The sequence below is a fragment of the Morone saxatilis genome, unplaced genomic scaffold, assembly GCF_004916995.1.
Source record: "Morone saxatilis isolate NCDOM2014 unplaced genomic scaffold, NCSU_SB_2.0 Contig14, whole genome shotgun sequence".
Lineage (NCBI taxonomy): Eukaryota > Metazoa > Chordata > Actinopteri > Moronidae > Morone > Morone saxatilis.
This window is the reverse complement of record NW_023339696.1, coordinates 13,196,818-13,213,726: the sequence shown is the minus strand read 5'-3', so window position 1 is coordinate 13,213,726 and position 16,909 is coordinate 13,196,818. Positions and strand designations below refer to the sequence as shown.

At 39.1% G+C, this 16,909-nt stretch overlaps 1 protein-coding gene across 1 annotated transcript; it reads left to right on the top strand.

Moving 5' to 3' along the window:
* The first annotated feature begins 4,842 nt into the window (after positions 1-4,842).
* fscn2a (fascin actin-bundling protein 2a, retinal) lies at positions 4,843-9,961 on the top strand. The gene is made up of 5 exons (XM_035655361.1): positions 4,843-5,684; positions 8,972-9,128; positions 9,230-9,351; positions 9,460-9,627; positions 9,756-9,961. The coding sequence occupies exons 1-5, from the start codon at positions 4,862-4,864 to the stop codon at positions 9,959-9,961; spliced, it is 1,476 nt and encodes a 491-aa protein (XP_035511254.1). The 5' UTR covers positions 4,843-4,861.
* The last annotated feature ends 6,948 nt before the right edge of the window (positions 9,962-16,909 follow it).

The following is a 16,909-nucleotide window of genomic DNA, read 5'->3' as shown; positions in this document are numbered from 1 at the left end:
ATTTTATTAACCCTCAGCCATCTCAAGGACACAACTCCATAAGAGAAACTGCAATAGGTTTATGATGATGTACAATAATTTCTACAAATTGTAAACAAAATGTAAAAGTATTGAATTAACTGAGCTCACTTGAAGTGGTAAATGCATCTTTTTAAGAATAGTTAAGAGATGTACTGTCTTCACATCCCATAGTGCATTTGTCTGTGCAACCACCAAAGTGTCACTGACTACTTAAAACATTTGCACCTTGGTCCTCTGGGAGTAAGTTTGGTTCAATTTGCCATTAGACAACCTTGACTCTTCTCTGAAAGTGCTTTACAATACAAGCTAAACAGGGAGAGTACTGGCCCTTTAAATGGTGCTCTGAGTGCTTGGCAGGCTAATAGATGCAGTCTAAAGGTGCTAGTGGATGGCAACCTGAAAAATGGCCTTATCTGAAAAGGTCCAGGACAGTTATAAATGAAATAATCACGCTTGGCACATTAATCCGTGTTCACACCCTAGGGGGAGACCTCAGCTCACCATCTGATCTGTGTGTGAGTGCATGTATACAGTATGCGAACATGCGTGCACATGCATGTCTCTGTATTTTTGTATTTGCAAGTAACCTTTTCACTCATTCTTTCCTTTTTCCCTCCTTCAATCATTGTCTTTTAGAGCTAACAGCAAAGCTTTTATTATTCTTTCTGACATGCTTCTAACCAGGAACTCCAGCAAGGGATATAGCACAGGGAAAGAGAGGGAGGAGTGAGAAACAGTGCAAAAAGAGAGAGAAATGTACAAAGACAACCAAGAAAGAAAGAAAGAGGGAGAGAAATTAAAGACATTTAAGCCACAATATGCAATTTGGCATAGCCACTGGACCACCACTGTTTAAATGATGTACAGTTATTGCTCATAAGGTTCCTGGAGTGCAAGGGAGTAGGGGCATCTGAAGGACAGGAGAAAGACTGTCCTCCTTTGTTAAATACTTTATTGTCTTTTTCAGTTTTCTGTTTGCATAAAGAAGGAATGAACAGCTGATTAATGATTTAATTTAATTTAATTGCTTTACACCTGCAAAATACAAATCCTTTTATATTTTTCATTTGATTCTTATTACACTTTACATACTATTTGGGACACAAAAGGCTGACACAGTGCCATTAATTATTGCTTGGTTTTCTTAATTTGAAACACAAAACGTTACTATTGAAACTGAATACTGCTGATTATTTATTTGCCAGTAGTCCATTCTCTCTTATACACCCTCAGAAATCTGGTTGCTGCACTGTGTCATGAGTTAATTCAGCTTTTGCTTTGTGTTCAATCAGTCAAACAACTTCTTTCTATTATGAACCTTGAGAAAATGAGTGACATTCTTCTCATGAAATGTTTCTCATTTCACAGCCTAACCCAGTGAACACATGAATCCAAATTTGTGAGAGCGAAAACAAAGTAGTTACAATTTATAGACAACACTGCCATCTAGTGGACATGAATTAATCATGTCAACCATAGAAGCGCTGATGCACATATGCACAGAATTGCAAATTTAATTGAAAGCCTGGCCTTGTCCCAAAATAGATACTTGCGTGTTATATTTGGCATCCAAAAACACGTTCACATAGGGACCTAAAATGTCTCTGTACTAATTCTTAACAGTACTGATTGTGATCTAGTGAATTCTTTTTTTTAGTCTTCTCTGGTAAACAAAATTCTAATGATTGATCATTAGTATTGCACTCCCACGAAGGTAGGAGACTTGTAAGAGACAGATTTTAAAAAGAATAGTCAGAATCAGTGCAATCAAATGCTTAAATGACTTTAATTTCCTAGTATGTGTCAAACTTCACAAACACTGGATCCTAAACTTTCGGTTGTGCAACTCAATAGCGTCCTTTGTTAGACTTTCCCTGTCATGGTCATGTCTTTCAAATACCATGTGATTTCTGTTGTATGTCTCCAAGCCTTCCACAAAGATTACTCAAGTGATGACACTGGAGTGGTTTCTACAGGTAGTATAACATTCCTAGTGTAGTGTAACTAGTAAATTGACTTTTCCATGTACAATTGGTGTAGTGTCCCTTAAGACAGTCTTCTATTGCATTTCATCAGATTCATCTAATAACTCAGTTAGTATTTGCTAAAAATTTAATAAGCATGGACTGTCACACGTTTCAAATTTACACAATACTGTTTTCAAAATGATCAATACCTCAATGCTCACTATCTCACTATCAGGGTGGATAAATGGATGAATTTAGTGTCTTGGAAACTGCAATACAAATAAACACCAGCAATATGACACTGTATTACATGAATCTAGTCCTCTGTTAATTGTAGCCCTTCAGCTACCTGCAATAGTAAGTCACTATTGTGTACTGTAAAAAGGCAATGCTGCCACCCAGTGAGCATCGAGTGGAAAACACATGAAAAATAATATGTGCTTCAATAAGTGTTTTTGTTTGACTTTTTAAATAACACAATTTAAGGCAAGTAAGAGCAGACCAACCAATCGAGTTTGAGGAATGAGATTCTGATTACAGACAATTGAGAGTTTGTTTTTAGTGTACATTACAGTTCAGGTTTTTATAGATTAGACGTTGCTCAAACAATGACAATATTAGAAACTGGCTAATTACTTTTGACAGATTAAATATAAAAACATAAATATATGTTTTAGTTCAGGCAAAAATAAACCTGTTGCTTCAAATGACAATTAAGAGTCAGAATCTCATCTAAAGAGCTGAATAAAAGTCCTCTCAGACAAATTAGAAATGCAATGTGAACACCTTTTTTGTATTGCAATGCAACACTATGAATGTCACCGAGGACAGATTGTCCAGATGTGTAACTAACCCTAACCCTAATCCCCATGAACGACCATCATACCTCGCCTCTATGACGGCAGGCTTTCACCAGGCCTTCGAGTATGGCCTTTTGGAACCTCTAAAGACAGAGCAGTCAAACAACACAGACTAGTTTGTTTTGAAGCATAACTCAACCTCTATCCTTCCAGTGAATTCTGGGTTCCCAAGTTAGGCTCCACAGGGAGGGGTCTGAGAGGCATGCTGATTTGGAGGCCTTATGGTCTGGTTTGGCTCAAAAATAAGTAGTTTATCCAACCAAGTCTTCAAATCGAATGTGTTTATAGTTGTTCGGCCACGCTGGACGGCAGGGTGAAATGCTGTCATCACAGAGAATGGGGAGACGTGATATTGTGGATAAATACGGAAACAGTGCACATTTTCTCTCCTGTAAGGCAATGATGTGTTGCACTCCCTTTTTAACATAAAAGTTCAGTGCATGTGAGAATATGGCCCTGTATGACAGTGAGTACATGCTGAGAATCTAATCATAACAAAAACATACTGTACTTTACACACACACACATCAACATCCTACAAATGTTTGCAATCAGCTTTTTTTTTAGCTTTGGGCTATTACCAACCTTTGTCCTTAGATTACCATTAGAGCGTTAACCCCCTACGGTGGTCTGGGATCACTATGCTAATCACTCTTAACTGTCAAGCCTAATAGATGAGAGCCATTTGATTATCAACCAGAAATAATATCCTTTGGATTTTGCTTTGTGCTATAGTTTGAATCACACACTTTTGTGGTTTTAGTATTTGCAATATGTTCTCCTTTGCATTACCCTCAACTTCCCCAGGAACCTTAGTGAAAGAGGGTGGTAATGCTCTTACAAAGGTTGATCTTAGCGTGCACTGTGACATACGTCATGTGACATGGAGTCGTGTCCTCTATTATCAATTGACCGATGGAACAAAAAATGTGTTCAAGAAAGAAAAGGTTAAAAATCAACACAGGTGAAGGTAGAGGAAAACCAAATTGACAATGCTTGCACATTCAAATGTTTTATTCAAATTTCTCTTGGTTAAGCTCACAGACTTCACAAATGTAAATATCTCTTAAGACCTGGTGCAAACATAATGGTATATGCCTCCTCTGGACCTACAAACTTTCATAAATAAATCTGTACTACTTTGGGAGTTAAGACTATGCTTCTAAATCAGTCAACCATGTACATTAACCGTGTTCAAATGCGATGTGAAAGAGGCTCTTTGTTAATGCAATTTTAATCTTTACGTCAAGACTTTAACAAGCAGAATGCTTATTCATGGGTAAGAAATGTTATTCAAAGTGTATTTATATTTACACAAACTGAATCATGAAAAACTCAATTAATCTGTTTGAAAAGGGACTCAAAAGAGAAGAAGCAGCAGCGGGGAGCAACCAAAAGCACCTTTACTCTTTGGAAATGTTCCAATTAGGCTGTGGCTTGCCAGCAGATCAAAGCTAGGATAATCCTAGGGCTAGGTGGCGTGGCTACTAGTATATGGACCTAAATTTGATACTAACAACCAATAGGGAGTCAGGTTGACAAATGAGTGTGTCAGTGTGAGTTACAGGGAAGGAAAACAAGGGTGGAGGAGAAAAGAGAGGGATGAGAGAAAGGGAAAGATATGGAAGAGACAGAGAATGAATCTGTGCTACCGGAGAAGGATAGGGAGGAGGGGAAGTTTGTGGTTGGTGCACTGGTATGTGACGTCAGCGGCTTGTTGGATTGAGGTGCTGTGTCCTGCTGATTTTAATCCTTACTCATTAACGAACAGAGAGCAAGTGCCTGTGCAAACCCTCTGGGGAAAGAGAGAAAGTGACAGGAGAAGGAAGGAACACTACACAATCTATCAAGGGAGATCAGTGGAGCTAATTTACAGCTTGAGAGGCAGAAGAGAGGAGAAATCAAGCATTTTATTTTTGCTTTTCAGTCTCATGCCTACTTTCCCTCATTACCCTTTCCCTTGTTTGTTCTAAACCTCTTTACTTGTGATCTCTACGTGTGGCCTGTTCAAGCATGCCCCCGAACGGAGGTAACAGGGCCCTGAAGCTGCAGTTTGGCCTCATCAACTATGAGAACCGTTACCTGACGGCTGAAGCATTCGGCTTCAAGGTGAACGCCTCGGGCATCAGCATGAAGAAGAAACAGATCTGGACCTTAGAGCAGGACGAGCAAGATGGCCAAGTAGTGTTCCTCCGCAGCCACCTGGGACGCTATCTGGCCTCTGACAAAGATGGGAAGATCATATGTGGGGCAGAGAAGCCTGACCCTGAATGCCGTTTCCTTATCGTGCCCCAGTCTGATGGTCGCTGGGCACTGCAATCAGAGCCTTACCTGCGTTACTTTGGAGGCTCGGCTGACTACCTGTCCTGCTTTGCCCAAGCCATTGGGGAACAAGAGCTGTGGGCTGTCCATTTGGCTTTACACCCACAGGCCAGTCTGCTCAGTGTGGCACGCAAGCGCTATGCCCACCTGTCTGCTTCGGATGGAGAGATTTCAGTGGACAGCAACATTCCCTGGGGAGTGGACTCCCTGGTTACCTTGGTATACCTGGATGGCAAGTACAGCCTGAAGACCTGTGACAGCCGTTTCCTCAGCAATGATGGCAAACTGGTGAAGGAGAACAGCAATACTACTAGCTTCACACTGGAGCTGAAATCTGGCAAGCTGGCCTTTAAGGACTGTGATGGGAAATATCTGACCCCAGTGGGTCCCACAGGAACGCTGCGATCTGGCCGATGCTCCAAGCCTGGAAAAGATGAGCTGTTTGATCTTGAGGAGAGTCATCCACAAGTAGTTTTTCAAGCCGCCAATAAAAGATTTGTCTCAGTCAAGCAAGGTAATCAGCCTGTGATGCAGTCTTGTGTAATCACATCTCTTTCTTATCTAATGGTAAGCAAGCAAGATTTTAATAGTTACAAAATTAATTTTCATACAGAAAATGGGTTGGAGTGCTGCACTTGCAGTATGAGGTTCACAATCCAGTATTAAGCACTGAATGAATTTAAAGTTCATCGTTGAAAACCATTGAGGTAAAAGATTTAGATTTGATTGTTTGCAAATACATTTTCAAGAAACTTGACTATTCAAAATGAGGCAAGGTAAAGTGCTGTTGTAGTAACAAATGGGCACAATGGCGAACATGCAAGCTAAATGTAGCTAGAAGCTAGAACTTTCAGAGGCTCCATTAAGTTCACACTTAAAGAAAGAAGCGATTAATAATATAACACCATGGTTAAATCATCACTTTTGACAAAATGCCACAGCATTTCTCCACTACGATTTTGCAATCACCAAGCAGCTGCTATGAGTCTTTGTGCACTTAACCACAGCATGATAGGCTAGGTGAGACCATTTGCAAATCCTTTAGAGACCCTTTTTCAGACGATTTTTTAGGTTAGTTTAGGTACTGAGGTTTGCAAAGTGTCAAGCATTAGCCTATGCAAAAATATCTAAGCAACATAGCACTGTAGAGAACATGGCATTCTTTGAATGGAGCAGTACCACTGCTGGGTGGACATAACAAAAAACTAATCGGTTACATTTATCAGTTAATGAGAGAAAGCGCTGTCTTTCCTGTCTACATGCTGGATCTAGAATGGTTGACAGCCATACTGTGGGGGTAATTGTGGTAATGGGCTTTGTCATTTCCACTGTGTGTCCATTGAAGATTAAGCAGCGTGCAAATTTCTCTAGGGCAGATCTTGGCCTCATGGGTGTCAATTACCATCAATGGACTTTAAGCCTTGCAGCTACTCGCTCTTTACCGTCATCCATCGAGTGAAGTTTTCCAAATTATGTGGGTCTATATTCGCCCAGTGTGGCAATGAGATGGCACCAAAAAAGAGCTATAGCCAGGCCTTACCCGACAGATCAGTTACAAGGTCTCTTGTCAGCCTGCATGATGTGATTTGCTCTGCCCTGTACAATTATTCAAACAAACAATGTGAAAGGACAGGAGAGAAAGCTGTGTTCTGTTGCAGCTTTTTAAAGCTTTAAAGTTCAATTAAAACAATAGTTATTATAAGCCTTATCTTTATTGTTAAGTAGTTACAATGGACATGCAGGACTATAGCATATCTGAGGAATGAGGTTCTCAAACTATCTTTACATTATTCTTATGCATGAATAAAATTCTGCATTAAAAAGATCCCTATGTGGGCAATAGTCCAACAACCTGCCACTCTAGCCTCATAATGTAGGGCAAATACTAACATTTTTAACTGTAGTGTTTGGCCTTGTGGCAGTTCCACGTTTTTTAAGGAACAAGGCACTGAAAGCTGCTTAGAGGGCCCTGCAGTGCAGATTTGCATTTCACCACTCAGGGAATTACAGCAAGCGAATGAACGGGAAGGGTGGAGGGGTGACTGTAGGGGATTAGGGTTGTAACAGGCTTAAGAGAAAGGTTGAAGGATATTTCTGTGGCATCTAATTTGAACTACAGCAGACACAGTTATGTCTGTGTATTCTCCACCACCTGACACGCCCCACCAGACACCCATGCTAATACATGTGAATTAACACCAGATTGGCTGAAAGTAAGGCAGTCGGCTTTGGAGAACGGAACATTAACTGACTAACTGGAAAGAAAAGCAGATTTCTAATGTTATTCTGTGGTGTTTTTACCTTTACTTACACACAAGATGATTACATGAAATTTGCCTAAGAGCAAAGGTTCATAAAGCATGTCTTAGGAACATCCACAGCTTGTAGATGACAAAAAGCAGATTGTTTAAAGCCATCCTCTGCCCAAAATCTATTTATAACATTCTATACACTCTATAAACTTAAAAAGTTAAATAGATAAGGCAGTGTTTTTGTGCTTCCAATAGATTAAAAGCTACCAAACACTGCAATCTCAATCTGTCTGAAATTGCAGGCAGCAATGAGTATGATTTAATGCCATAAATCCATGAAGGTGAACACTGACAACTGCAACGGCAAAGAGTTAGCATTTGCTTTTGCACTTTTGCACTATTGAAGATCACAAATTAGAGGCTCATTTGCACAGCAGGAGCCCTGAAGCAACATAGATTTGTATGTGGCACCTCCACTTGAGTGGATAACAATTTTAACACGTATGTCGCTAGAACCTAGAACCAATTGCACAAAATCAAGCAACCAAAATAATTTGCTGAAAAAAATAATGGAATCGAAGATGTGATGTGTTTTTTTGTATTTGTGATTAATATGAATATATGATATTGATAGCATTGAGACATTACTCTGCCCAATAAAATGTGGTGTGACCTAACAACACCTGGGGCCAGATGTCTATATGATACATGTGCAAAAAAACAACAACATGTATGCGTGCCATTTCCCTCACATAAACTGGTATGAAGAAGAATGTGAGGTGAGAATTTGCGCACCTCAGGCATACTTCATACTAGGTGTCCACACTTTTCTATACATAGCTGCGGGTAGTATGATAAGGTGGTGACTAAATACAAGCGGAGAAATGTAATCTTACAGTTTTAATAATCAAGTTGTTTGCTAATTTCACAGATTGTATTATTATTTTTCTACACAGCGTTCTGTAAAATGTCAAATCAAAGCCACATTTATACACTTGATTTTAAATTAACTATTAGTGATGATTTTTATCATTCTTTTCCCATTTTACATTTCATGTTAATAATAATCTTTTAAATATGTCCATAATTTTGAAGCACTTTCTAAAGTCTCTTTTAATATGAGCGCTATAAATGAATCATTGATCATCCAATTAGTGGCACAGACACTATAAATAGGCACAGATTGTGCTTAATGACAGCTGTTCTGGTGTTTGGAAGAACCTTGAACCGTGCACATATTTTCAGTTGGGAATCTGCAGAGATTTATGCATCTGACCCCTGTGCCTATATTAGGAGAAAGAAGCATTGGATGAGTCATTGTACGTAGCACAATGTATTATGTGGTGCAACAACAGACAAGGCATGATGGATGTAATTAAATGTTGGATTACTACTGTATTATGCGTACAAGTCTCCTTGGCAATGCCTAAGAGAGTAAATGACATTCAGGAGGAGGCAAATGGCATTCAAGAGGATGCAACATTGTAATCTGTAATTTCTACTGAATAAAGGCAATTATCAAGGCTGTCTTTTCTTTCCTTGTTACCAGGAGTGAGTATTTCAGCCAATCAGGATGTGGAGACAGACATGGAGACCTTTCAGATGGAGATTGATAAGGAGAGCAAAAAGTCTATGTTCAGGACCAATGGCGGATCCTACTGGACTCTAGTGACTCACGGAGAGATCCAGTCTACTGCCACAGAAGTGTAAGTAGCTCTTAGAGCTTTAAAAGAGGAGCTTTCTTCCATATTCTCGCATACTTCTTACCTGAACCTCTCCACCTGCTCATCCATGTCTTTTTTCTCAGAGAGGTCAACACAATGTTTGACATTGAGTGGCGAGGACAGAGGGTGGCACTCAAAGCAAGTAATGGAAAGTATGTGTGTACAAAGAAGAATGGGCAGCTCTCAGCAGTCAGTGATTCAGTGGGTAAGCACTCTCAGGCAAGACACAGATTCAGTGTTTGTTTGAAAATGACACCACAGGTACAGCTTTGTTGCCCCATAATAGATGAACAGCATTTGTCCTTCATTGCAGGTGATGATGAATTATTCCTGATGAAACTCATCAACCGCCCTATTCTGATCCTTAGTGGAGAGAATGGTTATGTGTGTCACCACAAGAACTCCAACACTCTGAATGCAAATCGATCTGTCTATGATATTTTCTCATTGATCTTCAATGACGGCGCCTACAATATAAAAAGTCAGTGTTTTATATATGCAAAACATATACAATTTCTGCATAATATTATATCTGTATCCTGTTTTAATAGCAATGGCTGTTAATTTAAACAAATGACTAAAGTATACTCCACTGATATCCTTCTGCAGGCCTGAATGGAAAGTTCTGGTACGTCTCTAGCAGTGGTCTAGTGTGCTCAGATGGAGAAAAGCCAGAGGACTTTTTCCTTGAGTTCCTGGAACATGGACGGGTCGCCATCAAGGGGTCCAATGGCAAATACCTTCGTGGAGACCAGGGAGGTACGCTTATGGGCGATGGCACAAGCGTTGATGGATCTTCTCTTTGGGAGTACTGATCCCTTTCAATCGTGGTCCTCAAAGAGGAAGCAAGAAGGCAGGGTGGAGGACCTGCTTATATCAGGGTTAAATGAAGCGGACTGACGGGGTAACATTTTCCTGCCTGTTTTTATACTAGCTGCCAGGTGCCCAATACTATGTTTTGTCTTTTGTTTTTTTTAATTGGGAAGAAGTGAACACTAGGAAGGTGTGTTTTTTCTTGTAAATGTTACTTATTTTGTCTTTCAAATGAGAATGCCAACATCAAACAACACATACTGTAAGAAAATGTTAAAATTCACAAATACGGATTAAGAGAGTGGCTGTCCCTATTCCTTCAGACACGCTTAGTTCAATATAGGTACAGTGACAACCAAACATCTTTGAGGGCAGCCACAGTGATCAGTCAATGAACAGAGAAAAATTGAATAGAGTCCCACCCGTTTTCTGTTTTGCCTATTTAGAAAGCATGACCATGAATAGCAAGACAAGGCTTCTGTTGCTGCCAAATTCCACTGGCTAAATAGACTAAATAGCTCCAAAAGCTGAAAAGATCTCTGCCAATTTGTCTCTCTGTCAAAACACATACAAATCTGGCAGTGAAGGATACATAAGTCCTCAACAACGTTCATACACTCTCACTGCAAATCAATGAAAAACAGACAATGACAATGATGGATCAGTGCGGCTGCATCCTTTGGTTTATTTAAAAAAACAAACAAAAAAACAACTTAATTGGGTTTAGATGACTAGAATGTAGTCGACTATGTTTATCTGGATCTTAGTTCTGAAACAATCCCACAATGTTTGTTTGCGATACTTGATTTCAATACTTTGAAATGTTCTGTAGTCACTGATGTCATGCTAAGCATCGAGGTAATGCACCATTGTCTTTCATAAGACATGAATGGCTGGTGCCAACTGCGTTTTCATTTATCGTAATGGACCATGCACAGCTTCCATAAAAGCACAATATGAAGCAAATTAAGTGGACCAGAGCATATAGACTGTACTGTCTCAGGCACCTCTGCAATGCTGAGCAATGTATATCCAAAGAGGACTTAGTTCAGCAATACTGCAAACAATGAAACATTTTTGACATAGACGTGTAACACATATAGAAATACAGAGATCAGACATGTTCAGGAACAAAGAATATCAATAGAAATGTCATATTCATATCAGGGACACGCTAGACACCAAAGGGGGAGCACACTGAGAGCATTTGATCGGACTATACATCATTTTTAATGTACCAGGTGTTAACTCAGAAAGTGCTTCTCTGGTGTTCTGCCTAGGGGCCTTAAACCATACTGCACTCTATATCCCTTTATACCCTGTTCTCTTGCTCAGAGTTAGGTGGTAAGATTAGAAAATATAATGGATTTAGATATATATATATAGATATATTTTAACAGATTACTCACTGGAATACTTGTAAGTAAAATAAGAAAACTGTGATGTTCTGTAAAAGATCATGAACATGCAAATGCATTTGAATATAAATCTTAATATAATGCTTGTTTTCCAACTATTTGCCCACAGTGAGATGAGAGGATGCCATGAATTTCATTTGTGAAATGCATGTTATGTGCACTTCCTTTGCCCAGTTGTTGTTGGTCGAACCCAGCTCCATTGTATCAGCAAACTGCTCCTTCAGACAGCTTTGGAGTTGTTAAAAAACACACGCTACAGAGCTGGGCTATCTGCCTTCCCTCTGCCTCCAGCCATCGCTAGGCCAAGAATGTCCCACTGAAACTGATATAAATCTTCTCATCTAACTCTGGCTGTGACAGGAAACAACTGCATTTCAGTGAGTGTGAGCTGTGAGTGTTTCTCTAAGTAACCTGCAGTGACAGTGCTTTTGTAAAATGTGATCAGTAGCCTCTAGTATACCCGTAGGCAGCACAGCCCCTTTAATGGGGAACATTGTAATGATTACAGACTCCTGACACCCATCAAATTCCTAAGGACACAAGCTGCCCAGAATTTATTGGCCCAGATGTTGGTGTGCAGCACAGAGGAGAACCTGTACCTGAACCTGTATAGAATTTATCCTGTATTTTTGCCAGTAATTTCCTAGGAAGAAATAAAATCTGCAGTAGTTCAAGTGTAATGTCTAAACAAATGGTTTTGTGATGTGTGCATTTTGCAGTTAACAGAGAATCATTTTAGAAAGCAAGGTCTAAAAGGCTTGTTAACCTATGCATCCTGTATCAGCTCTATAGAGAGCCTCCAGCCATATTTTAGAATGTATTTAATATATATAGATGTTTTACTATCTTTGTTTTCTGATATGATTTTTGAAAATGTTGATGACAATAAAAACTATGAAAATATGAAATATGATTTAGTAGTTCAAATTGACAATAGGGTTGGTGGTTGTAACCCTGGCTCCTACTTCCGAGTCTCCGTTCATGTCAAGTCTCCTTGAGAGAAACACTAAACCCCAAATTATAATGCAAATGGAGCAGAGAAAGAAAAAAGGATTGCTGCCACTAATGGCACTATTGTGCATCACTAGAAACCACTATCTGTCCTGTTTTAATGTCCAATTCACAAGTTTTGCAGCTGAGTGCAATTTGCAGATGATTTGTTAATGTTCATTTGCAATTTTCTGCTGTGTTTTCAGTAATATTTGGTCAAGTGGACTGAAGTTGCATATCACATGACATTATTAAGCTATGTTTAAGTCAACAGCAACAAACAGAACTTTCCACCTGTATCTTAGGGTGTTTGATCAAAAGAGAACTTACTTAAATCATAAAATAACTATTCTGATTTAACTTCCCCTGCGCTTTTATTGTTTCTATTGGCGGGATGTCTTACAAATAGAGTGATTGTTATTTTGGGAGCTTTACCTGTGTGCTTTCCCTCATGTCCTGGATGCTCTCAACTCTGTTTCTCCGCGCATATAATGTACTCTGGTGTGCTATTTTTCCCGCCTGGCTCCAATCAGTGTTGCTACATCACTCGAAAGTCTGAGCGTGACATTTGCGAATCCGACTTTTTTTGCGATAAGGCACATTTGCATAGAGAGGGGGCAATTTCGAGCCCAATGTATGCATATTAACTTATTTAAATACATGCAAAAAGCATCAGCGTAGCGGAGGGTACATTTCATCCTTTGCGGGTGCTTTGTGAATTTCACAGTTTCTTATTTGTGCAGGCCTGGTGGTTTAAAAGCTGTGCAATGCTTTTGTGATTATTTGCTGATGTTTTCAGCTTAGTTACTTAATAGACAGAAAACTAGAAAGGCGCTACATAAATGCAACCCATTTATCATTAGGTCTGTACAACATGACCCTACACAAATTGCAGCAGAAACTCTTTCAGCTCTTCTAGTCATTTGGCATCCAAAGAAATTCAAGTGGTGAAAAATACTGAAATTGGTGATGCCACAATTTCTCATTGTCACCCATGTTAAAAACATTTATCCATGCATGTCTTCGTCTGTCCACACAAAGACAACCAGAAACTGTGTTTTTACATGAGACATGGAGTTGGATGCAGTAAAATGCAAATTATTATCCTTTAGATGCATAAGTGCTGTTAAAATTGGCCAAAAATGACATTTGATTGTTCTTTTTAAACAACAACTTCTGTGTTGCTGGCAAGGTTTTCATAATATCAGAATGTGAAACTTTGATAAAATACTAGTGTAAATAATACTCGATACCATGGCAAAAAGAAACGCACACAAAATAGGATAACTTTAATTAACCAGCGCACACTGAAATTACTTTGCTATGACTTCATTATCGATCAATGGGTTTCGCCTGTCGCTTCTTCAGGTTTGCTCAGTAAAATTACATTAGCTCTCTCCAGATAATCAATATACCAATATATCTTGGTCACATGACTAAGCATCACAATGTTTTACCATTTTCACAAAGGTGAGTGCTTAGTGATGTTTATTATGTTTATTTAATATTAAACCTGGTTAGCAACCTACGCATAGTGCTGGTTCACAAAAAGTCACTGAACACATACCAACACGTCTGTAATAAAGTTAATAGCAATTTCCGGACAGCCTCAGGACCACATCACCGACCCAATCAGACCGAACCAAATTATCAACTTACAAAAATAAAATTATATCACATATTAGAAGGAAACAACTAAAACACAGAGCAAATTAAAATGCTATCTAACCCTAAAAAGAACATTTGAAAATTATCTGACCACAGTGAAAAATTAAGAAAAGCTTTGACCATGTATATGAGTCAGAAAGCACAGCTGTGGAGAAGGTTCGCCATAAACAGAGCTGGCTAACAGGAGGAGAGACTCTGCTCCGAATGTGACAGAGGACAGGGAGAGACAGAGCTACACTTTCTTACCTCATGCTCCAAATACCAGGCTCAGAGAAATGAATGAATGAATTTTCCTAATATTGGAAAAATGTGAGAAAAAAAAAATCCTCATCTACCACATCAATCTCAGGACACATGACCTTTTCTTCAAACCTGTACCGAAGAAAAGTAGGAAGAACACCACGTGTCTGGAACATCAAGGCCACCAAGCAGCAGCTGGGTCCCAGCATGTGCACTTGCATCCTCTTCATCCTCTTCATTCAGTAGCCGGGTGTGACATTACCTCCCATCTTAATGGCAAAAACCTCACAACCAGCAGTGACTTCCATGAGCTACAGTGTGTGATCCGTCCGCCTTCACAACAGATGTTTTGTCAGCAGGAGAGAATACTTTGCTGTGCCTGTACAATGGGAAGCCTATTGCAATTTGCGCAACGTTTTTCCCACAAATGGCTTTACTGTAAGATATAAAGAAGAGATGACTCAGCAGCCCTCTTTTATAGCAGACATTTTGACTTGTCATGGTAGGAAAAGGATAGGTGTACTAAAATTAACAATGATTTTCACTTTTTCGTAAAAAAAAAAAAGAACTAAAAAAAACTCCATCACATTTTCAACATTGTTTGGGCTTCAACTGGCACTCTTTTAATGTCACCTCATTGTGCCCTTGTGCCACTTGACCAGAGAATTAGTGCCACCAGCTATATGTTTCATATATACGTTTCAAATGCTGGGGAATTTGGTTAAAAGTTGTGCTACATTTGGCCTCATGACAGTGTGTTAGTAAGGCAGCATGTACAATACCAGGACCCTGAAAATGAATTCAGCCATAATTCATAATAATATTATCACCTGAGTTTTTCCTACTATGTGCGTAAAAGGTCTATTATAGGTAGGGCTCAGTAATATGATAGGAAATGTCATATTGAAAATATAAGCCCTTTCATGCAGTAATAAAATTAATAACAAGTGTAACTGCTGCTATGAGTCACAATGTCTGTTGAAAAGGGCCAATAAGCCCAGTTACTGGTTTAAAAAAGCTTTCAGTATATGGCCTAATTCTAAAACGCCTGTAACCAAAATGCTCAAATGCACACTTGGCAGCAATCTGGCTGGTGAATTTTAATTTCCTAACCAAAGCACAGTCCAACCTTATCAGCATTCACCCATAAATAAAAAGGCAGACAGGACTCTGATCAGTGTGGTATTTCTTAGATGATTTTCCCTATTTACTACACAGGGTGGCAGTGTGTACCTCTCTTAGCCCATTCTTTATCACAGTAATATTCACTGACAAGTGCTGTAAAAGTAGTATATCCTGCAATCACATCAAGAACAAACACCTGTTAGCAATCCACCACCACACTGCAACTGACCTCCTGACATCTGTTAACACTCTCAACAACTTGTTTTAAAGTTTTAAACTAGAACTGGCATGAGATGTCACTTCCAGAACACTGTGCTTATCTGTCATTAAGAAAACAACATGATGTCACATGATGTAAAGGAAGTGTTTCAGGTTCAGCCATCATAGAAATTTTCCATCACCATCTCTAACGGTTTCATAGTGTTTCAAACTATTTATCCCATAAACTTCCAGTTTTCTTTCTTTAAAACACACACACACAAAAAACTTTTTGCCTCCTCTTGTTTAATTCTGTAATTACATAGGCAAACGTTTTCTTTGAGAATCACAGCGCATAAATGCCTGCTCACTAGCCCGGATAATTACACACTACTCACTGAACTGAAGATGTTTTAATGGATTAACTTGCCTTTAACGTGACACAGACTGTGCTTTCGGTGAAGCTGTGCAATGTCTGCAATGACAACGAGAGAGCCAACGATTTTTACATTTGCAAACAAAGTCTAAAAGAACTCTGAAACTAAATTGAGAGTTTTCATTTTAGGTAGCCAACTAACTAACCTTTCTGACCTGTGGTTCTTCTTCAGTCTGTCTGTGTTTGAACCGTAGCACTACAGACCTCTGTTGAGAATTGATGGCTAGATGTCAATATGCATTACTGGCGCTGTTTTCCTCCTCTGTGTGCTCTACTGCAACACTGGCTAGGTTTGCCTGCAGCCAGTGTTGTTCTAGACAAAAAAACCTCCAAAAGATTAAGTTATTTTTGCTAGGCTGTTAGATTTCAGATCCTCCAAGGAAATTATCTCAAAATACAAACCTTAGACAGAGATTCAATTCTGCTATATTCTGGATTAAAGGCAAGTGCTTGTTTTAAACAGATGAGCTGGACACTAAACTCTTATGCAAATCTTGTTTAAATGAAGATCAGCCATCTCCTTGGGTCAGCCACGACATCCCAGTAAAACACATGCGATAAACAAATACACACGAGTCTATCCACAAGCAAATGTGTTTCAAATGTGATTGTGGAACTAAACAGTTTTTTGCTTTTTGTGTCTTTGAATAAGATATCCTCTCAGAAGGAGTGGGGCATAATAATAATAATAATAATAATAATAATATATTTATTTTATATATAGCTGTAGCAAGACTCGGTACTACCAAGGGTTCACTCAGCACACAGATCACACAGAGATTAACAAGAAAGACAACTGTATTACTATTGTCAGCCGCACACACTATTGAGACAGCTTAGCTCACTTCCAAAATCCATAAAGGTTTCCTGTGTCT